This window comes from Syzygium oleosum, unplaced genomic scaffold (assembly GCF_021117445.2).
Source record: "Syzygium oleosum isolate NSW1041296 unplaced genomic scaffold, Sole_v2.1 Sole_v2.13, whole genome shotgun sequence".
Classification (NCBI taxonomy): Eukaryota; Viridiplantae; Streptophyta; class Magnoliopsida; order Myrtales; family Myrtaceae; genus Syzygium; species Syzygium oleosum.
This window is the reverse complement of record NW_026607497.1, coordinates 2,224,574-2,249,907: the sequence shown is the minus strand read 5'-3', so window position 1 is coordinate 2,249,907 and position 25,334 is coordinate 2,224,574. Positions and strand designations below refer to the sequence as shown.

Sequence of the window (25,334 nt, the reverse complement as noted above, 5' to 3'; positions counted from 1 at the left end):
GCCCGCCCTCCTCCCGCTGCCACCCACTGTGGGCCGCCGCTCGCCGTCCGTCGGCCACCGTCTCTCACCGCCAGCCGCCCTCCTCCCGCCGCCTCCCACTGTGGGCCACCGTCCGTCGTCCCTCGGCCACCGTCTCCCGCCGCTAGCCCCCCTCCTCTAGCCATTGCACTCCTCCTGCCGGCGCTTGCCTCCCGCCTCTGCCATCCTCCCGCCGCCGCCCGCCGTCCGTCGGCCACCATCTCCTGCCCTCGGCCGGCCGCCTTCTGTCGCCCCCATCCCGCAGCCGGTCGTCCCCCGCTTCCTGCTATTGCTTGACACCGGCCGCCTCCAACCACCGTCCTCCGCACTGGCCGCATTGCCGTCCGCCGCTGCCTCCCCCCATCGTCCGCAGCCCGCCATTCGTTGCCAACGTCCGCCCTCCTCCCGCCGCCGCACCCCTCCCACTGTCGGCAATTGCCCGCCTCCTGTCGCTGCCCGACACCGTCCTCTGCACTGGCCGCGTTGCCGTCCGCCGTCGCCTCCCCCCGCTGTTCGCTGCCACCATCCACCGCCCGCCGTCTGCAGCCGCCATCCGTCTGCTCGCCGGTCACTCGGGAGAGAAAAATTTTGTACCGTTATCAAACAAATTTTTGTTTCAGAAACAGAAATTTTGTGTCATTATCAAACGTGTTTTTTTCTCAGAAACTCGTCCAGGAACATAAATAGAAAAATCTATTTCTAGCAAGAAATTGATTTCTGAAATAGAAAAGTTGTCATTCGCGGCCTAAACATTCAAGGGTCTCGAAACCTTATCAGGGCCTTAGTACCTTTTTTTTTTTTTTTTCTAATGATATGAAGATATGATCATAATTAACCAATTATTTGAAAGGAAACTAGCACAATAATCCACCGTCATAGCTTCCACTAAAATTTGAATTCGTCAGGACAAGATTCGAACCCATGACATCTGTTCTCGAGCTGGAAAACATGGGAACTCACCCGCCACTGGGTAAATCTCAAGGTGGTAAGGCCCAACACTTTGGACGAGCCCCGAGCTAGATTTTACTCAGACTTACTTGCTCCATTGTTGTATTGTTATGCAACCTTTTATGTGTACTAAAAATTCAGTTTTGCACACGCAGAGAAGAAACATATAAAATCCTTAATTTTGTATGTAATATATATCTGGAAGATAAGTACTAGGCATGTTACACGCGCAATGTGTTATTTACGTAACATATCCTTGAAGCAACATATCATGTTTGTAGAGTGATTCCTCCAACATAAAATTACAGAAAAATTAAATGTCGGATTCTCCCTAAATGTCGGGTTCTTCCTAAATGTCAATTTCCTATTCTCTTGATATAACATGTAAGCGACTAACACCTCTCACTTGCAATCGTAACTGGTCAAGATATGTGTGTGTGTGTGTGTGTGTGTGTGTGAGAGAGAGAGAGAGAGAGAGAGAGAGAGAGAGAGAGAGAGAGAGAGAGAGAGAGAGAGAGAGAGAGAGAGAGAGAGAGAGCACGAATGAAACTGGAAAATCTGAGCACCACACTGGCACACAAGATGTACGTACCTTTAGGAAACATATCTCAGCATTATTATTACAATGTAAAGCTTCTTGATTTTCTCTGGTGGTGAAAGTAATGGAATTGACAATGTATATGGAAACACCTCAAACTCTGAACCTTCTTACAAATGCAGACTAAGTACTTAATCAACCCTCTCATTCATACCTAAGCCTACACTTTCCATGCTCAAGTATCTCCGAAACCTCGACCTCCATCACGTCCCTGTCGGTCGAAGCTAGGGCCTGGTTAAGCGTAGCCGCACGTCCCATATTGGCATTTCAGCCCTGGCGAGCACTTGTTGTCGCACTTGCCGCAGTTGTCCGCGCTGTACGCGATGTTAATGCACGTCCCGGTGCAGCACAGCTCTCCGAGCTTGCACTTCTGGCCGCAGGCGCCACAGTTGTTCCGGTCCCCTAGAACGTTGCGGCAATGGGTCTTGCAGCAATACAGGAGGCTCGTCCCGTTGTTCGCCGAGATCCCGTTGCAGACGTTGTCATTGACGGGATCGCAATGCGTGCCCTTCTTGATGACGCTTGCCAAGAACCGGCTTCTGGAGCGGAGGTTGGGCAGCGGCTCGTCGAGCACGTAGAAGCTGTCCTCGTCCTCAGTGGCGTCAGTCCAGAGCGCGGCATGAGGTTGGGAGAAGATGAGGAGTAGAGGGAGAGTTAGAGAGAGTATGGTGGCGAGGTTGATGAGAACTGAAGCCATTTCTCTCTCGCTTCTGTGCCCTACAAGAGTGCGAGCTAAGGGAGTTCACGGATGCTTTAAACTGTGAGCTTCCCTCATAAAATATTAGGGGATGCATGAGCAGGGAATGAGATCAACATTTCTTTTTCAATTAATTAATCGAGATCTAGTTAAGTTGAACTAAGTTTAGAGAAGATTTATTGGCTTGAGCTCTAGATTCTCGGCATATTACTTATTATATTCATGTACGCCTGACAATTTGCATGAATTATGCGGCAATTAAATGTACCAAATCAACACCCCCACGACCTGTAGATGCCAAGTAAAATCCAGAGGTAAAGATTGTCTCGCCTTCTGTCAAAGGAAACAACTATTCGTGAACTTTTGCTGGTGAGTTTATTGCTGGAATGTCAATGACAAGTGCTGTGCAGAATCTATCGTATTTACATTTGATAACACTTCACATCAAGTAATATTTACGCGGACATGTAGCAAACATTAGTCCCTTACAGAATTCTGCAAAATGTATGAGATGAACTATGCATGAATTCCCAATGCCTCCTCTCCCCCATATGGGTTGGAAAAAACTTCAATATGAACATGTCAAAAAACACTTTCTTTAGACCTTTAATATGGGTTGAAAGTAAGCCAATACAGCAAACATGAATTGGCCTTTCATCACACCAAAGAACGGATACCGTTCACAAAAGGTCCAAAAGAAAATAAGTGCATCTGTTCAAATATACGAGTGGTGTTAGGATCAGGCGCGCAAACAAAACGAAATGCCTTTTGCAGAAAAAAGTAATTCTTCACGTATTCCCTACTTCTACAACGGTGTTGGAAAACATGCTTTTGACCAGACTACAGAATTCCATTTAGGTCGACATGAAAAATCTATCACACTTTCTGATCTACTTTTTCCTATTCCTATATTTGAATCTCACCTACCTATTGATGTTAGACATGACACACTTTCACAATTCACCACAAACATACAAGGGAGGGCCAAAAGAGTCAGACAGATCTTTATTCCAAATCAAGAATTTTCCAGTGATTCTTTACTCTTTCGTACGATTGCTGTGTGTTTTCACTTTGATTTACGTGCGCAGGGGAAGAATGAATAAGACCAAATCAAGAGCTTATACTTTAATTACACCCCACTAGGTTAGCACTAGTTTTCTTGCTCAGACCTCGAAGCGGCGGTAGCCAGCGACACGTGTGGGGGATCTCCTTTCCCGGCGGCAAATGTGTTGAACTCGCCAACTGCCCTTTTCTTTTCCATTGTACATTTTTCTTGGGCATAATTCGACATATACGTATATATTATATGATGCATAGGATCAAATAACCCCAAGAAGCATCGACTGAATCCACATGGGTCCGAGCCGCTACGGTGGATCCAAGGTTTTGAAAAAATGGATTAACAACTTTTGGACCGCGCAGATCTTGATAGAATTAAGCGAGTTGACTCAGATCCGAGGTCTTAATTTCATTAGTTTTCCCATCCTGCGTTAACCGTGTTGGCTCAATAACTATATTATATATGTAAATATTCTATCCTTGCTTCTTGGTTTCGTGTAAGCAATGCTGTATCATTCATTCACTACATGTGCCATGAATGCCCTAATTTTGTCGGTTCACACAAAAAGAGCAAAGTCAAAAGACCCAACTGGCTTTGGATCCATCCGATTTGTTCTTTGTTTTTGAAAATTTCTAGCCTTGGTTTATCAAGGTACTGTACAAAATCTGGAAGACGAAGTTTTTCTGCTAAAAATGTCGAACATTGTGGTTCCAAATCACATTCTTTTATTTTTTATTTTTTGGTCTTTACAACTTATGTTTAGTTTGGTTTTATTGTGACGAAGAAAGGGTTTAGTTCAGATTTATGAGAAATGGAATTAGTATGGTATAAAAATATAAGAAAGAAAGAGGAGAAACAAGTGCTTAGGTCTTTGAGGAAGTCATTAATTTCTGCCAGGTCCTAACATTTTGCATGCGTGTACTCTTCATGTGCATGCTTTGATACCACATGATTGAGACAATAAAGTCAGAAATAGAATTAAAGCTTGCGAATTTCAAGAGCAAATTGAAGTTTCTTGATATTCTAGAACCCGAGTCTTAAAAAATGCAAAAGAAAGTGTAAGGAATTAACTGGTCATGAATGCTTAGTTTACTGTTTAAGTATCCCACGGCGTTTGACTACAGGATTTATATGGATTTCATATAAGGGGGGTCTCTCCAGGTTCTGTCCAGCTCATTTGGCGCATGCGGCCCCCAGAACAGTTACCATTGACGCTAACTACTAATTCACGATGTATTACCATATTGGGAAAGTAGCTTTGCATTGTCTTTTTTTTAATTTGTTTGGAGTGATTTTTACATTTTTGGAATCTAGATGCATGTGAATGTTCACAAGTAGACTCACATATAAGTATTTAGACTCACATATCAGTTGATTAAAAATTTAAATAAGCATTTAGATTTTAGAGGAAGTAATTAATAACATTAAGTTTTGAATTTCTCAAGTTAAAAGCCAACACTGTACTCTCGAACAAAACAATCACCTTTTCTTCTAAGAGATTATGCATACAGACGTGAACATGGAAAAATTACCAAAAAAATTCTAAACCTATCGTATTTGTGTTAATTCAATTCTAAACATTTTAATTTGACTAATTTAGTCGTAAACATTTTGATGATTTGCCGATTTAGTCTTAAACCTTTCAATTATGCCAATTTAGTCGTAAAATTTTTGACAATTTGTCAATTTAGTCCTAGACATTTTAATGATTTGCCAATTTGGTCATTCCGACCAATTTTGGTTGGAAAATTCTGACGTAGACGATTTTTAAAAAAAATTTATGTATTGTTTCTTTTTCTTTTTTCTTTCCTTTTTTTTTTCTAACCCTGGGCTAGCGAGGGCCAACGACTCTCGCCTAGTCTGGGGGAGGGCGTTGCAGCCCTAGCTTGGATCTAGGCAAGGGCCGCAGCCCTCGCCCGTTGGCCGGCAAGGGCATCGTAGCCCTCGCCTGGATTTGGGCTAGGGTCGACGCCCTCGCCTGTGGTTGGTGAGGATCAACAGCGAGCTCACCAGCCTAGGGTTAGGAAAAGAAAAGAAAAGAAAAGAACAGAAAAAATAATATAAAAAATTCATAAATATTTTTTTTGAAAAAAATTCCACATCGGCATTGACCGTGTTGTGTAAGACGGCCGACATTGACTTAACTGCAATGTCAGTGACTTTCGGCCAAAATTGGCAAATCGTCAAAAGTTGTGAGACTAAACTGGCACATTTGAAATATTAATACTGAATTAGCACAAATGCAATACGTTTCTTGACTTTTTTGGTAATTTTCCCACATGAACATATATACTAGTCTTCAACTTTATCTAAGAGATGTGCACAATGGATCAATATCTGCATGTCTTAGCGACCGATCGACTTGCACGATCTTGCTTAGTGTTCGGACATTTTGTGTGTTGCAAGAAAAGGACGGGACATTAGCGGATAAAAAACCAAAGATAATTAAAATCAGTCGAGCAACGTGCATGACTTGCAAACTTAGGTGTAATATAAATTGGGTCCGAGGAAAACCAGGCTTTTTGCTGCATGACTTGTAAACTTAGGCGTAATTCCTAGTGTTCCGCATGTCCTGGAATCGCCCTAGAGTGATGGCCAATTTTCCTAGGAACACCGACGATGTTTCTCTGCGGTCAGGTCGTCAAAAGAGCGCTCGCTTAACTTCAGGGCAGCCATGCAATAAAAGGACAAAGCGAAGGTTGCTTGGGTTACACGTGAAATTGCTTTGGGGGATGCGAGGAGAGAGGCGAGGGACACTCGCCAGACAAAGACGTGCATTAGGAGTCGAGCCTTGATGAAATACATCACTTGTCCAAGAGCTCCGGGGAAGTTAATGAAGCGATGCAAGATCCAATGCTCATTGAGTGAAGAGGGTTGTGATGAAGTGTTGTTCAGCTCGATTGAGTCCGGCAGTTTAACGCTGCCTAATCTTAGTAAAGGTGATAAAACTAAATAAAAAAGATAGTAACACGAATGGTCCATGAATTTTGGCTCAATATGTAACGCGGTCCATGAACTTTAACCCAATATGCAATATTATCCTTGGATATTTAATTTGTTCAATGTGGCTACTGAACTTTTGGTAAATGTTCAAACTAATTCGTTAACTATATAAAAATATCCAACGTTATCCTTCCATTAATCTAAGTTCGTGGACAACTATATGAAAATATCCAACGTTATCCTTCCATTAATATAAGTTCATGGACAACATCAAACATTTCATATAATTCAGTGACTAGTTTGAACATGTACCAAAAGTTCAAGGACCACATTGAACAAATTAAAAGTTCATAGACGATATTGCACATTGAGCTAAAGTTCGGGAACCACATTGCACATTGGGCCAAATTTTAAGAACCATTTGTGTCATTTTTCCAACTGAAAATAAATAGAAGTTTGAGAAAATGACTTGGAGCTATTATCCTTCGGGGAAAATTTCGCATCGTGTCGGAAATTCTAGGAATCCACGAGGTGAAATTACATACCTTAAAACGAAAACGACCGGTAATTTTCACGAGGCTGTAGTAAGTGAGGCAGCTCGAGCATGGAAAATAGCCGAGAGCTGAAAGAGTCCAGCACGCCAGTTTCGAGAACACCCACCTCATGAATCGCGGAATCACGATTACAAGTCACTTAACCCATCCGTGTGAGCTTGACATGGGACTTCAGAGATTGCATTGATCCTCCTAGTCGGGGTCCTTTTAATTGGTCATTCTAGTGAATTAGAAGAAATTGGACCCCCTCAAAACACAATTGATTATGCTATAGGCAAATTTAAAATTACGTTTATTAAAGTCAATTTACAAGACCCGAGTATTTCAACCATAAACTGGATATAATTTCGAGTCGAGTCGCTACAATTACAAGTAACCAAGATGGCCCTTGAGAATTGGGAGGCCTGGCCCATTTCTAGCCTCTTCTTGTTTACACAAATGTGATATTGGGCCGAGTTGGGCTTAGCCCCTTTTACTCCGAGAAGCCATTTCTCTCTTTATTCTTCTTGATATTTGGGGATGAAATAGATAACTCTCCCCTCCTAAGTAAGACAAAGGTTCAGTGCCCGTTTGTGTCTCCTTTCGATGCCCCATTCAGCCCCACCATTAATCCATACGAATAAGGATAATTTTGAAAATTTTCAATGATATATTTACCCATATGAATCGAGGTAATTGCAAAAGTTTTTAATGGCATATCAACAATTGAGATTTGTTGAGACATCGGTAGAGATAATGAGCCACATCTATAATTCTTCTCCCTCTCATGGAGGTCACTTTTCCCCCCCTCGATCGTGAAACCCGAGGTACTTCAAATGTTTGACCTCTCCCCTTCATTGGAAATGTCTCGGAGATGACTGTCTCTCTACAGAAGAGAGAAAGAAAAAAACGCTTACCAACTAAACGAGATGCGGCAAATTCAAATCAAATTATTTTCTTCAGTCCAAATGAGCACGATGTTCATGTCAATTATAGACTCGTGTCATATGAGTACCTTCATTTTCAACACGACCAAATCACGTTGAAATCATGAACTTCGTTTGAACACAACGCTTTTACAAAGGAGATGAATTTCTTTCCCACGACTGCACTCATCTCTAGTCGCCCGCATTATTTGCATGGCTTTCTTTGCTTGAGAGAGAATTTCTCTTTTCTTCTGATTCAAGGAACTCAATAAACACCGTCAAATCGTCTTGACTTGTTTCCCAATCTTCCTTTTCAAAGAAAGAGAAACAGTAAACAAAGAAAAAGGGTCATTAACTCGAGATATTCATGTCTGGAAAGTGGGAGAAATGGTATGTAAAAAGGTGAAGAGGTTCTAATTAACCACTAGAGTAAAAAAAGAAAGAAAAGAGAAACCCTAATCAGAATCACATGATATTCCCTTAGATGTTACTCAGGAAAATACTATCATATGACCTTATGGACTTTATTATATGCAAAAAACAAAAAGGAAGACAATAAGATATAAAGCAGGACAGCTGTAGTATGTCAGCAATATATCTGGACACACTATACATGAACCTTGGAACATGGTTGTAGCTTGCGAGTGGTCCCGTTCATGTTATCTTATTATCAGCTCTTCGTACTCGAGGTCAATGTCCCTCAATCCCAGGGACCTCTAGTCAACTTAATTGGGTTCTTTTTTTAAAGAAAATGAATTGGCACATCTTCTTGAAGCATTCAAAGATATTTTTTCAACTTTTGCTGCGCCATGAGTAGGTGGGAACTCCCAGTGCCGGTTCATTTCCCCTTTGATTATGGTCGTAGCTCTAGCGTGCTCATCTGGATATACTAATAAAAAAGCTTGACCTAAAGTTTTTATGTCCTGGTTCATAAGTAAATACTTCTCTACTCTATCTTAACCGGGCATCTGGAACTCTCATAAACAAGCGTAATTGATCTACGGCTCGCTTGAATATCTATGTCGATACATGTTTGTAACCACTGAACTTCTTTTTTTTATTCCAATCTCCACACGAATTTAGTTATAGTTTCTCTTGACGTAAAACATACAAGCTGACGACATATCACTACCTTGAAGTGCGCCTTTAGGTGTAGTATCCATTGACTAAGAATTTGCTGCTATATCCCTGTCTGTACAGATAAATCTGCAGATGAAGTAGCTCGAATTAGGTACGTAAAACTGTTGTCATTTTCTGAAAGTAACAGCCTCCTACCAGCAGTCGGTCAAACAAAACAAATTTTTAGTCTATGTTATTAATAAATTTTACTTGATACCTGCCCTCTACTCACTACCAACTTTACTTTAATGTCTACATGCTGCTGGTCATTGGGCAATAGGGTTAGGGTTCTGTAGCTAGTTATTAGGAGATAAACAAAAGCAAATGATGGGTTCCACGTCAAAAAAATGATGAGGCAAATATAAACTAACATGCCTGGCAAACGGGAGGATCGATCAAAAAAATGATGAGGCAAATATAAACTAACATACCTGGCAAACGGGAGGATCGATACTCAAAAACGACATGTGACAAAGCCATATTGAGGGAGGTACTGCCGTACCCATTAATCAATGGTTATGTTTCTTATATTTCTGGACCTTCAGGCTATTTTCGGGGCAGGCTTTCTTAACAATGGACATTTGTTGAGCATATTCAATCAAAATTATCGAGATTTTCAATATGTTGCGTACGCATATCACGAAAAAAAAGCTCCAAATTCAACAATTCCAGGCGACACTAAATTCAACAAATTCATGTTGTTTATTCCGGACCATTTGACTCTCATGTACATATCATCTTATCTGAGTTCAAGAAAGTCTCTAGGGTAGGGCCATGCAGCTTTGACTGCTATAAATCCTTCACTGCATGCATCGTAAATTAAATGAGGGTGGATGATAGGTTTACGCAAGTTTAGTCAAGGTCCTTCTTGTTCTCACTCCCCAACCGGATTAGTTCTCAAAGTCCAACCAAAGCATTCACTCATCTAGAAAAAAAATCACCTGCTGATGGACGTCTCTTCAAACCCACCAACATGAAAATGCTTTGATTTCCACACACAAATTACTAATAATGATAATAATTTTTTTTGGTCAAATAATGATAATATTTATTATTATGATGTAGTTGGTGTGATCTTTTCTCTAGATAAACCACGTCGTTTTCACAGCAGAGATGATTTGATATAACTCTAATTTAGAAAGACTCCTCTATCCTTTCTGTACTTATCTTCCAATCAAGAAGTATATGTCCTTAATAATAATTAGCCTACTTGAGTTACTTGCATCCACCACGTATGTAAAACAAGCAACTCAATTAAACTGTGAGGAAAACTAGCTTAAGTTAATAATGTTCATACCATTAATCACCTTTTTAAATTAAGAGGATTTATACCCTCGAGAGACAGATGCATGCATGTACTTGGCAATGCTCTCGGCGCCTCATAAACTATAAATCCCTATGACATTTTCGCAATACAATGTCCAAGAGAGGTATGGGTAATAATGATCCGCACAAAAGAGTCGTGCAGCCCAATATCATCGTACTTTTGCGCATCATTAACCGTTGGAATTGGAGATTGGGTAATATTTTTTTTTTTCTGGATTGACGAATTTCAATTAAATGATCCGAGTAGCGAAGTCATGGGTAAAACTAGTACTTGACGCGGTTATTGCGTTTAAATAATTCGAGATTGGAACGCGGACCCTACAAAGTACCGAGTTAGCAATGCATAAGTTGCGAAGTAAGGAATCATCCTCGAAACACATCGGTGGCCAACCATTCACGCAACAAGAATTAACCTAAATTCACATGCTCGGTCAAGCCGGCCAAAGACACAATGCTTGTGACGACCACGAGTTTTCTTTTCTTTATTTGCTTTTCCATTTTTCCTTATGTTTCAACATTCATGACGAAGAAGGAAATTTCTCTCCACCTTCTCAATCTCAAAGTCTAACAAAGTTGAATATCTTATCATTATCTCCTGTCTTGTCGTGACTCAATTGCCACACAAGTCGCCGTTCATAAATTAGGGTTAAACTCGAGGTGTGCATACTAATCAATCATGGCAAGATAGTCGTCTACTACCTATGCAACGTATTTTGTCGTCTAAATTCAAAGTTAGGCGACTGCACTTCTTTAGCACTACCCTGCATAAGCATAATGCGAACGACAAATTAGCTAGTTGATTTAGCTTTGACCGTTTTGATGATGAAGGGAAATAGAACTTTGGGGCGTCCGCAGCTGTCTAGTCAATAATGGCAAGAGATCAACGATGTCATCTTGTGTTCTATACAAAGATTTATGAACTGCATTCTTTTATTAAAAATTACAGCTGCCAATGAAAGAATATAAATCGGAGCTTCCGATTATTTCCAAAGATTTTTCCCTAGGCAAGAGGATGAAGGACAAAACGTTCAATGTAAACCAACTTTCTCATTCGTAAATGCATAAACATTCACCATCACCGGACCTAATGGCTCGTCGGGTTTCGCCTTCCCGTCCCTTCGACACATAAAAAGATTGGCTAGGTCTATCGTTGTGCATGGCATATATTATCCAGAAAGCGGGTAAGAGGAGGGATGTGGCGAGCGAAGAAAACTCAGTGCATCAAAAATGGGGTTTGAAGGGAAAAAAGGAAAGGAACGAAGAAAGGAAAAAGTCAAAAAAGAAAAAGGGAAAAGGAAGACAGAAGAGAGACATCGATGAGCCTTTGGACCAAGAAGGCATTAAAGTCTAAAGGGCGAGTGATGAAGGACCAACTCATCGTTTTCATGCAGTAACATCTAACATGGGAAGGAGGGCAATGCTACAATGTGTGTCATGTGGTCATTGATGGCTATTTAGACCCGACAAGACCCCCCCATATAATCAAATCTCTCTCTCATTTTTTCCTTCCTCTTCATTCTCTCGTGTCCCTTTCACTCCGGATGATCCCCCCATAATCAAATGTCATCAACGACTTAATTTTTCTCCCTCGCATTATGTCTATCCCCTTTTGCTTCACATCAGTTTGGTCTCTGCAATCGCGTAATTCGATTTGGTGATTCGTATGAGTGTTTTGCAGGCGAGTTTGCAGCACTTCCGAAATGCAGAGAACATCAATCATTGCGCTTATGAAGCTTTTGGAGCAGCAATGGCGTTCGATGGGTACTTGGTCCCCCGCATATTTCCTCATTTTATTCTCTCTTTTCCTCTATCTCCTTCCTTCCTTTATTTATTTATTTTATTTTGGAAGAGAACTTTATTCTATTTTTTTCCCTTTTCTTCTCTTTTTTCTCCCGTTTGCAGAAAAAAAATTACGATATAATTGGAATTGACGACCCGATCGTGGATATAGAATAACGCTCTGAAAAAAGCATATATTCAACATGAAAGTTGCTAAAATGTCGATGCTACCGCCGCTAGTTCAACCTCTATGCGTATGGCGACATGATTTTTCATAAAAAAATTCTCTCAAATTAAAAGACGATGAAATGACACCGTTGAAATTATAATATTCGGTGATGGGGGTACAATAATCGTAAGCTTTATTCTTTATTCTTGGACAAGTTCTTTAGCATCATATTGTTGTTTGGCTGGATGGGGGTTTAATTAATGTGAACACATCGCTTTTAAGATTCTTGTTATTGTTATTAACTCTACACGGACAAAGTAGTCTCTTTAGTGCTGGAGATTAAGGAAAGGATGGATGGTCTTAGGTTTTGCATAGAATATAGGCTACTTGGGTTGCAAACTATTTGCACCTCTCAACCGGGCATCAATGAATTGCAATGATAAGCAATTAGAGACTCCTAAAGTTTTGGTTGTCGCGTAATCGCGAGTAAATTAGAGATTCGAAACACACTTCAAGATGCAAGCAATGTTCCACAAGTCCATTTGCGGCATCTATATTGTCTTTCCAAAAGAAAGATATGCATTTTTATCTCTACCACTTTAATGATATTGTTTGGAAGAATGAAGACATGACACCATAAATTATCAAGGCCATATATAATCAACAAACCGGATTAAGTGCAATCTACTGGCATAAGTGAGCGTTTGAACTGTCCAACAATTAAATCAAGCAGTAATTCGATCGTCTAGTGGCTTGTAATATTTGTCTGTTATTCGACCAAAAAAAAAACGAAAATCTTTGTCTATTAACCTCCCGGAGATGAGGGAAACACCTGAATACCTAACAGGTAGATAACCCCTCTCAAAATTTCAGTCTTGTATGTATAGATGATTGAGTTGAATCTTAGAACAGTAAGGACAACCCTTAATTATTCCGGCCTGAGCAGCTGTATTCAACATCCCGGACAACACATCCATTGCGATCACAAGAGGATAGGGAGACAAAGGATCACCTATTGCCACACACTCCCAAGCACCAAGGGAATAAAACCTCCAAGGATCCATTAATATTGACCAGGAAAGCTAGGCATAGTGATGCAAAGCTTGACCCAATTTGATGAAACAAGCAGGAACCCAATAGATCGGAGACTTTTCAAGAGGAAATCCCAATTTGAGGAGTCAAAACCCTTCCTTAAGTCAGCTTTGATCAAGCATACCTTGACTAATTCATGAGCTACCAAACTGTCATCTACTTGATGATTTCTCCTTTCATAAGTGCACAGATCGATTCATGCCAATGAAAAGCGGCAACACTTTTTACCTAGCCCATTGGCCAATATTTTTGCAACCCACTTACCTTTCTTTTATAAGAACTACAGTGACCAATTTTACTTTTTTTATTTTTGGGTTGAATCCTAGTTCGTTTTTTGATGGAAAATCTTGTCAAAGAAGTCGCCCTTAAGAACAACGGGCGATGCTGCCAAATGATTGAGGACCTGGGGCACACGCGCCCAAGGGGAGACAGGATCGACGGTGCAGCTCTGATCAAACGTTGCCATCATCATCATCATCCCATCACCAATCCCATCGTACGCACAGGAGTCCATTAGGATCTTGGGTAATCGGGTCAATGGCTCCCCAATCAAACCCAACATTAGAATAAGTTCCTCTTTTTTTAATGATTGCTTTTCCCACTGAATAATAATAATAATAATATAATAATAATAATAATAAATATATGTGTATCGTCTTTTATTCAAATGGCCAAAGCCGGAGGAGGAGGAGGAGGAGGAGGGAAAAGAGGCCTTTGTTTTTCTATAATGGAGGGCGCATATGCTCTTGAGCCTAAATTCCTAACACAACCAATGCTCTCTCATCTTTTCAATCCCCAAAACACCATCCTTCATTATCACACTTCCCCATCAATCCCTACCCCACACCCACAAGAAATTCAAGAGAGAGAGAGAGACGCGAGAGTGAAAAAATTATCGAATGCCGAAAGATATTATTAAGGTTCGTAACCTAAATTGATTTACCGAGCGATGTGATGCTATTAGGACTTTTTTTAAGCGTTCGATAGGAATCTGTCGGTTAACATTATTTAACTGATGAATTTGTTTTGGTATTCTTGCATAATTTAAGAGAAAAAAAAGTCTTGGGATGGAAAGTGGCAGGACAGAACAAAACAATGCAAATAAGCAACTCTCTCTCTCTCTCTCTCTCTCTCTCTCTCTCTCTCTCGCTCTCTCTCTCCTCACCTCATCATCATTCAACAAAAACAAAAGAAAGCCCTTGTTTTTCAACATCCCACCTCTTCTTCTCCACCCAAACTTAAATTCTCTCTTCCACTCCAGTCCCTCCCTCCCTCCCTCTCTCTCTCTCTCTCTCTGTGTCTACCCCCCATCATCAATGGAGGCTGCCATTAAGCAACAGGAGAGAGAAAGCCCACACCCGCCTATGAGCTCCTCCTCGAGCTGCATCATCAATGGCAACAAGAACTGCGCCAGCAGTGATCACCAAATGAGCAGCAATGGAGGCGCTGCGGCGGAGGTTCCCACGACGCCCCATCCGCTCACCCCGAAGACCATCACCAGATCTGAGACCAACCCTTACCCAACCACCTTTGTCCAAGCGGACACCACCAACTTCAAGCAAGTGGTCCAAATGCTCACCGGCTCATCCGAGACCGTGAACAAGCAAGCCTCAAAGCAGCCGAGCGCAAGCACTTCTCCTCAAGACCCGCCATCACTCCCGCCTTGTAATTCCAAGAGTGCAATTCCTCCCAAGAGACAAGGGTTCAAGCTCTATGAGAGGAGGAACAGCCTCAAGAACAGCCTCATGATCAACACCCTGATCCCGGGCTTTGCTCCGAATTCCGGGTTCTCTCCGAGGAAGCCAGAGATCTTGTCGCCGAGCATGCTCGACTTCCCTCGGCTCGCGCTCAGCCCGGTGACTCCACTCAATGAAGACCCTTTCAACAAGTCCTCGCCTTCTCTAGGGAATTCTTCCGAGGAGGAGAGGGCCATAGCCGAGAAGGGCTTCTACTTGCATCCGTCGCCGATGAACACGCCGAGGGACGCCGAGCCGCAGCTCTTGCCGCTGTTCCCGGTGACCTCGCCGCGCGTCTCCGGCGCCTCCTCGTGAAGAGGGGAGGGAGAGGGAGGGGTCTCTTTGTGTATTATACGTCCTAACGTGATTTTCAGTCGCATGCGGTTGAGTTGAGGAGGTCATGCTCCAATTGTAGGTCCAATTTGATGATCACTCTTCTATAAGCTATTCAGGAAAAAAAGAGAGAGAGAGAGAGGATCTTTATTTACTGAGAGTTAATATCTTTCGCTTCAACTTCATTAGCCCTGACTCCAAAACCAAGTCAAGTTCCCCAGCAAAAAATGGCAAAAAAGGAAGTCTCTCTTTCACTATTCATAGACACCCTCAAATTTCTGTTGTCTGATGTTCCCCTACTTCTTCATCTTTTTGCTTAATTTGCACACTTGAGTTTTATCTGCTAGATCCACTTCTTTCAGAGTAGCACAAATAACACCTACAACAAATACAACATCCAGCCATCTCTCTCTCTCTCTCTCTCTCTCTCTCTCTCTGAGGTAAGAAATTCTCTCTTTGCAGAGTCTTTTTTCACAGAACACGGAAGTCAGTGGAGTCTTTGATAGAAAGAATGTGACTGGTGCTTGAATGGCACCAAGCATATGTCAAGTTGACGTTAAAAATGTTTGGAAGAATGTGTGAGTTGTCAGGCGAACACGGTACTTTGATGAACCAAAAAAGCATCGTTGGGGGGTGACCGGTGAGATCTACAGAGACTCCCCATTTAGTATTTACTCTCTCCCTCTCTCTCTCTGATCAGCAGATTCCAAGTAAAAAGCACGGAAAAGAAAAGAAATTGGCCGTGCTCTCTCTTTTCCAGCTTTTACTGCGTGTCAGAGAGAAAGTCAACCGGATAAAGTGGTTTTTGTCTGGAGACATGTTTGAAAATTCAATTCAAACATGATGAATCATGATAAGGTGATAATGTCATCTCTGGAACCGTGAGTGAAGGAGTGAGTATGTATGCATCGGATTCGGTGGTCCAGAGGCTGATCGATGATGGGTCGGGTCAGCTTCCCAGTTCAGTACAGTGAAGGCTTCGCTGGGAAGGTTCGTGGACAGGACTTGGCCCACTTTCTAAGTGTCAACACATGGGGCATTTCATAGGAGCAGTCAAGAGCCACTGTGCAGAAGGAAAAATCCGTTGCAAATTCAGCAACAGACAGGCCGAATTAATGCGAGGAAGGCGTCAACACTCTTCACGGGACAGCAAGTCTTGCATAGACAGAGATGCTGGGATCTCATCACGGGGCATAGATCAAAAGGCAAATGGATTGTGTTTGGCGAGCACCAAGCGTCCTCGCTGCCCCATTCTCTAGGACATGAATCTATTGTTCGCGAGAGGCGTCGCTCCTGTTTTCCCAGTAAACCGATGATGACATGTGTATGTATGTATGTGACCTTCCACATCTGTACTGCTGAAATGAATTCTGAGACTGTATATAATGGAAGGAGTTTGGACCTGACGTTGTTTTCTTTCCAAGAGATGTGGCTAATGCAAGTAGGGACCAGTTCTTCAAGTTAATCACTTTTAATCAGTCTCTGTTAGGTTTCCATTGATTAGTTTCGTTTTGTATTTCCACATAGCTAAAATTCTTCTTTTGCTATTTGTCCATGTTTGCTTCATTTTGCGTAATTTTGGAGGTTATGAGCATCTTCTCAAGGGACCTGTCCATGTTTGTGAACAACTACATAATTAGAGCAAATCTTCCACAGCACTAATAGTGTGTGCCGCGTGTGCGTGTCTATACACACACACACACACACACACACACACACACACACACATATATATATATATATATATATATATATATATATATATATATATATATATATTTTTTTTTTTTTTCTCTGTTGAAAAAACGGCCTCCTATACATGCTGATAAACAAAATGACACCAGCAAAGAAAAATAATTAATCATCTATTTGGATATTTGCACTGACAATCGCCAGTAATTCTTGAAACATGTGATATAGTTACAACTCCTCTTGTGCTATCAGATTTCCAAGAATGAACTTACGGTCTTGAAACCATGATTTTCTGGAAGAGGTCCATTTCCTGGTCGGACTGAGATCAGCACCTCCAAACCTATAGCAGCATTTACAGTCGATGGAGTACCAATTGAGAAAGAACATGCCAACAGCAACAGGAAAGATTTCGTCATAGCGATTAAATAAACCCATAACCAATGCAAAGATATCAAAGCAAAGTGCCAGAGCATTTTTGGGCGGACAATAAAGTGAGTGCGTAAAGGAAACCAGACTGCACGTACAGCTAATCATGGACCAGAATGCCGTGAGAATGTAAAAGGTTTGCCAGGTTATGCTCTAAATCTCCACAAACAGGTTGATAGGTTTTAGAAGTGCAACTGTGTATACCTCAGTTTTTCAAAATTATATGACATTTGACGGTGAAAACCAATTGAAGCCTCAAAAGGAGAAGGTAACATGTACTTGAGTGATTGTAAACAAGAATAGAGAGTAAGATCTTTTTCACAACCTAAAAGTTCAAAGCTAGATCTTCCACAAAAAAAGGTTGTAAGGAGCAAAAGTCACTTTGAAGGAGACGTTCTTTCTTGTTCCTCCTAAAGGTAAGCAACAGTTTCTTCAGGTGTGTTCAACTGGGACTCGTACTTTAATTCGGAAATCGCATGCCATCACAAGGTTTCAAAAGACTAATCATACTACCCAGTTGATTGCTCAAGTCTGTTCTAGTGATTAAAAAGCAGAAGATGAAGGATTAATTTAATTTCCTTGACTATGTTCACCTTTCGGACATCTTAGAAACTCTTATGCAATGTTTGGAAATCAAGGAGGGAGAGAAAATTTCCCCCAGTATTCTTCTCATAATAATTTCAAAATTTCTCCAATTTTACACACCCACTTTCAGTCCTCTCATTTTCCTCCTTTTTCCAAACAGAGCCTTCATGAAAAGATCAAGGATTGATTCCAAGCACTAAAGAGAAAAGATGACAATCGGAGGCAAATGCAAATGGTGTTGTCAGAAATTGCAAGAAAGGGTGACACTAAATGCAGCTAATTACCTGCATCCTTGGCAGCAACAGCTTCTTGATAGACATCCGTAAGAAATAATACATCCGAAGGCTTATTAACTCCCAATGACTCTGAGATCTCAATGTAACTTTGTGTTTCCTTCTTATTCCTGCACAGAGAGAGAGAGAGAGAGAGAGTCCGATTTATATATAGTATACTTGAAAGCTGTTAAAGAGAGTAATGGTCAAGCTACAAGATTACCCAACATTGGTGTCAAAAAATCCACACAAGTACTTTCTTAAATCACCATAATTTGTTTTGCCAAATATAAGCCTTTGTGCCAACCTGCTACCACTGGAATATATATAAACCTGTTGCACAATAAATAACATACCTAATAAAGCTCACAAGCTGACAACTCTGTGTGTGTGTGTGTGTGTGTGTGTGTGTGTGTGTGTGTGTGTGTGTGTGTGTGTGTGTGTGTGTGTGTGTGTGTGTGTGTGTGTTGGGGGGTGTTGTGGTTCGTGTGTGTGTGTGTGTGTCAGGGAGAGAGAGAGAAGCTTGATAATTTTTCAAACATCAAATTAGAACTGCTAATTACTTTGTATGACATTGCTTAAGTCATCTGAAATTTCAAAAAGTACTACCAATTTGCTTCTGTTTTATGTATGCAACAGGTCGTACCCGGGACCTCACTGGCTATAGACGGGCTATAGCATCTATAACAGAATTACTTCTTCGACACCCTCGCCTCACAGTTAAACATATAAATCAGAAAATAAGTTCATATTTAACTGCTTGCAGATGAAACTATATGGTAGAGTCCTCCAACAAAGTGATGTCATGGGAACATAAAGCAAAAGCCCTTCCTAACATTAATGACGACATTGATACAATCTACAGATCTGAAGTAACTTTATCCATTTGACTTAAGAAACATAGCCACACTAAAAATTAACATGTTCTATTTTCTTCGCTTATTGTATTTTAAATGCCATCCTGTAAACTAAGCGTGTCCATGAAAGTAAGACGAATAAAACACATGAGCATTTTCTACGGAATAGCCCTGACTTTCTTTCTTAGAAGGGCTTTGCGAGAAAGAGACGGAAACAGAGATTTGACTTGTTAACCAAAAAGAAACCTTTATGCCCAAACTGTGCCAATTCATGAGAGCCTTTGGTACGTCCTCGAAAACCACTCCCTCCAATTCATTGTTCTCAAAGCCTGTCTGCCAAATATGACCCTGCATGGAAAAGTGTTAGCTATGTAGGGCCAGTTAGGCTTGCCTCCACTTTAGCACACGTCTAGAAGTTTGTCATTCCTACTTGCAATTGCTTTAAGGCAGTGATCTTGCGATCAGCTTTTATCATAGCTTCCACATTAGCAACTAAAGCTGCCATGACCTGTTCGTTCCCTGCCTCATCAGCTGGGATGGGCACAGCACCTTGAACACCTTGTTTTAAATCATCTTCAACCTACAAGGTAAACAAAAGAATCTGGGAATAAAGAGAGAAATATTGAGGCTCCAATGGACTATTCAACAGCAAAACAGAGTTCCTCTCTTGATTTTAAAAATACTTTGGATTACAATTATTAATTGGTTATTCCAGAGGAAGGCCCATGGCATAAGATCATTTCACAATGGTGAGTAATCTTCTACTTGCACTCTCAGGTTCCACTTCTGTACTTCTACCACAAGCTTGTCAACCCCTATGATTTTACCAGCCAAATAATATGGTAATTATTTGAGCTCCACTTAAGTCTGACTTTGCATGAAGCAAAAGTCGAAACAGACATGCTTGCCAAATTGCTGTTAGAGTGGTTAATTGACATTTGCATAGTAACATCATCAATTGTTATGTATTCAAAACTTCAAGTGGCCTTTTTCTGTTTATCTTTATACGACGTGAAAGGATACCCTCTGTGAAAGTACCATAATTAACTCATTGTAGGCATAGTCATTCATTATCTAAGATGAGAGGAGCACAGGCTTCTGATCTCCATGACATCTAAACACAGATGCCTCTGACCATTGAGAAGAAGCAACCTTCACGCTATTGTTCATTGTACCTATTCAGATGTAAAGTGTATATCACGCCAGTCTCTAACTGTTTCAGACTTGTATAACAAAAGTTGCACAATCAACTTTAACACGAGTCAAAGCCAGAGACTTGAGTTCGACTCTCACACCTTCCTTTCACCCATTCAGGAATTGTCCTTCTTTGCATGCTTGGATTTCAATATTTTATGAACCCACACGTATCGACTTTGAATGCTTCAACTATTTGTTATCCTACCGATCTTCGCATGAGGGGTTAAACAATAAAATATGTGCCGAGCCATTCTATAACAGTTTAACTTTTAGAACAAACAGTTGCACACTCGAGTTTATAAACAGTTCCTAAATGTCCACTTTTCAGCACAGAGAGTATTTCCTTTTCTTTCCTTTCTTTTCTCTCTGCTCTTTACTGTCAGTTGATGAATGTTTATTCTCCTCTGCGCAATTTGAGACAAGGATCAAGGTGCTTCCACGGGCACTGAGGCCACAGTAAGATAGCCAGAGGCAAATTGCATTACCCATCCTAATGGGGGATAGAAGCAAGATATAAACAAGGTTTACAGAAGCACATATAATCCAAGAGAAGAATATCCTAAAAGATTGTCGTAGAAACTGGGAGAAAAGCCCAATTGCCAAAGCAACTCAAACAATATTCAATATCTAAACCATTCATGCCAATCTACATTGCTCTAGTGCTTTTACCAACCGTTGTTTAAAGTTGTCCCCCATCATCTAGACCACTGAGAATGGTATGAGAAACTATCCACTGCTGAATGATCCACAGGATTCATCATTTCAAAATGTGAGAGAAAATTCCCCTCAGCAGCAGAAAAGGTAAAGCAGCAACTAAAAGTTGAAACCATCTTGCAGACAAGTAATGTAAGCAAACCAAAAATTGTGAAATGAGCATCTTACCTGGGAACGAAGTAACTTAATGTCATCGCGAGTCTCTGGAGTTTCAAATGTCGCAGACAAATGTCTCCCAACATTATCCCGAGCATATGGGAAGAGAACATCAGTGACAAACGATATTGGCGTGGTGGTCCCCTCAATGTCTAGAACAACGCAGCGCTGCAAGCAAAAGAGCTGTTAAAAATATTTCTACAATTTTCCCAATCAAGGAATATTTGCAGAAACAAAAATTCATACAAAGTCATGCCAATCAAGGAATAATAGGTGTACGAGGATATATGGCGAGCGATGCAATTTTCCAAATCAGAGAAAGAAATGATTATTATCTTCACTGAAAGAAGTTACAACTTGATGCAAAATCCAACAAATTAATAAAAGAGAAGGAAGACATACTGGCAATGGATCAGTGGGGTTATCTGAATAAAGAGCCCCAGCCTTCACGTATGTGCTTATATTTGCATAATTTGCGACTCCTTTGCCAGTCTGCTGTAGACCAGGGTTTGGAGTCAAATTATTTGGGCCCAGATGTTGAAGTTCAAGAGCATCATTAAAGAGGAAAAGGTACCCCTGGGCCTGAAAGATATTAGCTACGGAATTGAAGTAACAAAAAGTTTCACAAGCTTTATGGGCAAGTTAATGGATGAGAGAACACGACAACCGGAGGTATACATAAAATCTTCTCCCATGCTCACCAATAAATCAATATTTTGCATTCATTTCATGTGTGACATCACTGCAAAGATATGTACAAACAAACAACAGAAAAGAGAGGTAGCAGAACTAATTTAGCAGGCAGGATAGGAAAAGCAGACAAGTATTCTATTCCTGCAGACAGTACAGTGATTGTATAGCATGGAAGCGTTAGAATTGATCATTGGATCCCGGCTAAACGCTAAGAGAAAATAACAAAAGGCCTTCTTTCATTACACATCAAAACAAGAAATTGAGAAAGTTCTTCGCTCTCGTCAATGCTTAGAGGTGGATTAACATTTCAAGAGGAAACTAAGATGTTTCATATGCCGGTAAACATCTGTGAGATGATGGTTGAGCGCTGATTTGACAAAAGTCCCGAAGCATTCCTAGTTTCTCATAAGTGAGGATAATGACCTTGAGATGTGAAAGAACAAATTCTCAGCTCCAAATAATGATAAGAATGGCCGTAATGTCCATGTCTTGGTCTCAGAAATTTTACGCGATAACTACCTTCGTGGAAAAAGGAAGGCAACTCATACACCTGGGAGGTTTACTAGAGTACGGCTTAGGAGACGGCAAAGGCGGGATCGATCCATTAGCAGGCAATCCATACATGTACTCCGGCATTATTCTCTCCTTCCGAACACCTAAGGAAATACAGACACGCAAAACAAACAGTAAAATTAAGAATGCATAAAACCATATCTCACTCATTGTAAGCATACAAGCAGAATCAAAACACGCATAGAGACCAAATTAAGCTTCCATAGTTACAGCAAGCACTCCAAATATTAACAACGAATAACATGTATCCAAACCAAAGGACTTGATTTCGATACATCCTTCGTCGGTATTCCTTCTTTATACGTCCAGGATTGTAACCGTTCCTTCACTTAGACGCATTCTATTCACTTGCTTCAAGCTTCCATCGACGTCAATCCTCCTGTCACATTTGGGTATACAAAATAAAATTCGCACTACAAACGACTACGCTCTCCACTTCAACGACAATCATCAGTCGCCAAACGTAATCAGCTCCGAAAGTGAGACAACTACAAGCGGGTATGGAGCAAAATACTAGGGGGGAAGTAATCTGAACGAGCAGATTAGGGAAAAATACCAGAACGACGTCCCATGGCAATGAGGCGGTTCGACCTCGGAATGGAGTCGCGGCGAACCTCAACGGCGATGCTTCCGCCGCTGCTCGACGCCCATCCAAGGGTGCAGAATCGGCGGCAGAGCTCCGACGTCAGAATCCTGGTCTTCGTCGGTGCTTTACTCTCCAGGTACCCCCGAGACGCTCGTCCGGCCATCGCTCCGTTCAGCGCCACCACCGGTGAACTCGCCATTGCCGTTCTCTAGAGAGAGAGAGAGAGAGAGAGAGAGAGGAGGAGGAGAGCGAGTGTTAGGATGAAACCGAGGATGCTTCGCTCGTTCGGTGGTGCTTTCATCGATAGTTGCAGTACGCCATTGCCGTACGCTTGTGTTGCGACTGAAGCTCGAAGTCGGGGCGGAGGAAGAGCGGCGAGGAAGATGAAGCCGAGCCAACGTGCCCGGTTTGGTTGGGCCAAGTGGACCGGTTCATTTTTTATTTTTTTTTATCGAAAACCGGTTCATTTATCCACTCGGAAAAATGGAGATTTCCGTGGGAAAAAGGCAAAACATATAATAATTTCATTGAAAAGCCGACGAAATACCTTTAAAAAGTAGGGACGGATGGATATGGGTCTACGTTGATTTTGGAGAACAAAGTAAATGACAAGAAATTATAAAGGCACGAACACCAATAACAATCATTGACAGCAATGTAAATTGTAAAATTGTAATGATAAAGATAATTTTATAATAAACGTTGAATTTTGTAATTGATTGACACGTAATATTGACTTGGAAGGACGAGGACTACTTGACCCATAAGCCTAATAATGTTGCTTCTTATTTTGTTAATTTTGTGGAAAATATAATATTTCTAGAGACAGACCGTTCGAAACTTAGTAATTTGCGTATAGGCAGCTAAGGAATCGGGTACGAGCATTAGAGTCTTTGGTTTGGCCTCGATGGACCCTGACTAGGGCGTTGGGGATCGGGGCACGGATGCCCGAGTCTCGGGCCAAGCCTTGATGGATCCAAGCATGGCCTTTGTGGACCTAGGCATGGCTTTTGTGAACTCGAGCTCGAGTGTTGGGGATTCGAGCTCAAGTACCAAGATCTCACTCTTGGCCTTTATGGTCCTGGGGCCGGGTGTTGGGGCATCGAGCATGGGCATCAAGGCTTTAGGCTCAGCCTCGATGAACCCGGTGCGGGCGTAGGCGATCCGGGGTACGGGCACCTATATCCCGAGCTTGGCCTCAGTGGAGCTAGGCACGGGCGCTAGGATCTGGGCACTGACACTAGGGTCATGGCCCTACATCGACGGACCTGGGCTTGAGCGCCAGAGACCTAGTCCCGAGGGCCGAGAACCAGCATTAGGATTTTCATGCCCAAGCGTAGAGATTTTAGGTGAAGCGTTGATATTTAGTCATATTTTGGAAAATGACTTCCGAATTTTTATAAGAGAAAATCATTTTCCTGAATTTAAATATAGATTTTCCGTTGACTCGTTTTCCTTAGCAAACCAAATGTCGAAAAATGAGCAAAATATTTTCCACAAACAAACGGAGCCTTAGTGACACAAATACTTCACTTAGGCCTTGTTTTTTTCACAAAAAAAGAATAATTTGGAAAACACAAAATTTAATGAAATTTTTTTTCATTGACTAATTTTTTTAAGCGATACAAACGATCATTTTCAATTGTATATGTCGTCCATCCATGTTTTTGTGGTTGAATCGAATGAATTATATGACATCACCCTTTGTAATAATTGAGGACCAAAAGAATTATATATGGGTTTTGTTCTGCCACGAATGCAATGGATGGGGATTGTGATGGTCCCCAATACGAACATGCGACCAAAATGGGAGCGATGAAAAGGGATGGGAGGGAAGGTGATAAACGACAGCGTATGGGCTTTATGGAGGTAGGAGTGAAGAAGGATTGATTAGATTGAATGGTTCCTTAGGCAAATCTAACACAGCCTATGAATCATGAAATAGAGATCTATTGTTGGTGTGAGTCGATTAATATATTTGGTCAAACAATGTTGTCCACAACGGTCGACCATTGGGGCAAAGCATCCATTGAATGGTGTGCATTGGAGGTGTATTAATGGTGTATTTCAAAGCATTCATTGAAATATAGTATTCATTTCATGTAATAAATTCATGGAAAATATTGGGAGCGTTTCTCAATTTTCACAACTTTATCACTTTAAAATCACATATTTACACCTTAAGTTCTGCCGGATTGTGCATCTATACAATGCTAATCCACGAAATTTTAACTCTAATTCTTAACTTAGCCACCATAATATTTCCGCACCGCCACCTATTGTAGTGGCCCTCAAGCCACTTGCCC

The 25,334-nt window shown here is 41.3% G+C and overlaps 3 protein-coding genes and 1 long non-coding RNA gene across 7 annotated transcripts; 2 read left to right on the top strand and 2 right to left on the bottom strand.

Moving 5' to 3' along the window:
• Nucleotides 1-1,799: 1,799 nt before the first annotated feature.
• On the bottom strand, nt 1,800-2,261 carry LOC130139683 (protein GRIM REAPER). Its single transcript, XM_056317209.1, has one exon. It carries the CDS (start codon nt 2,259-2,261, stop codon nt 1,800-1,802), a length of 462 nt encoding a protein of 153 aa, XP_056173184.1.
• Nucleotides 2,262-14,458: 12,197 nt separating this feature from the next.
• On the top strand, nt 14,459-16,824 carry LOC115681198 (VQ motif-containing protein 4). The gene has a single exon (XM_030605064.2). It carries the CDS (start codon nt 14,525-14,527, stop codon nt 15,257-15,259), a length of 735 nt encoding a protein of 244 aa, XP_030460924.1. The 5' UTR covers nt 14,459-14,524; the 3' UTR covers nt 15,260-16,824.
• Nucleotides 16,825-17,112: 288 nt separating this feature from the next.
• LOC115681197 (probable bifunctional methylthioribulose-1-phosphate dehydratase/enolase-phosphatase E1) lies at nt 17,113-23,443 on the bottom strand. Of its 4 annotated transcripts, none has more exons than XM_030605056.2 (9): nt 22,999-23,443; nt 22,389-22,525; nt 21,579-21,758; nt 21,189-21,344; nt 19,540-19,689; nt 19,356-19,457; nt 18,476-18,585; nt 18,265-18,383; nt 17,113-17,309 (listed from the first exon to the last, which is right to left on the bottom strand). In XM_030605056.2, exons 1-9 carry the CDS (start codon nt 23,225-23,227, stop codon nt 17,218-17,220), a joined length of 1,275 nt encoding a protein of 424 aa, XP_030460916.1. In that variant the 5' UTR covers nt 23,228-23,443; the 3' UTR covers nt 17,113-17,217. The 4 variants fall into 4 exon arrangements, with proteins under 4 accessions (XP_030460916.1, XP_056173349.1, XP_030460919.1 ...); XM_056317374.1 differs by having other exon boundaries at nt 21,579-21,752; XM_030605059.2 differs by having other exon boundaries at nt 21,579-21,671.
• On the top strand, nt 17,303-18,372 carry LOC130139747 (uncharacterized). The gene is made up of 2 exons (XR_008817844.1): nt 17,303-17,540; nt 18,141-18,372. It is a non-coding gene; the product is annotated as an uncharacterized LOC130139747 (long non-coding RNA).
• Nucleotides 23,444-25,334: the final 1,891 nt, after the last annotated feature.

What these genes read in the sequence shown, in the direction of transcription:
- LOC130139683 (XM_056317209.1), bottom strand. Translation starts at nt 2,261, where the DNA reads ATGGCTTCAGTTCTCATCAACCTCGCCACCATACTCTCTCTAACTCTC.
- LOC115681198 (XM_030605064.2), top strand. Translation starts at nt 14,525, where the DNA reads ATGGAGGCTGCCATTAAGCAACAGGAGAGAGAAAGCCCACACCCGCCT.
- LOC115681197 (XM_030605056.2), bottom strand. Translation starts at nt 23,227, where the DNA reads ATGGCGAGTTCACCGGTGGTGGCGCTGAACGGAGCGATGGCCGGACGA. An exon ending in GGCACAGTTTGGGCATAAAG is followed by an intron (nt 18,586 to 19,355) that starts GTTTCTTTTTGG and finishes ATTGTGCAACAG; the next exon opens with GTTTATATATATTCCAGTGG. An exon ending in TGTTGCTGCCAAGGATGCAG is followed by an intron (nt 17,310 to 18,264) that starts GTAATTAGCTGC and finishes ATGCTGCTATAG; the next exon opens with GTTTGGAGGTGCTGATCTCA.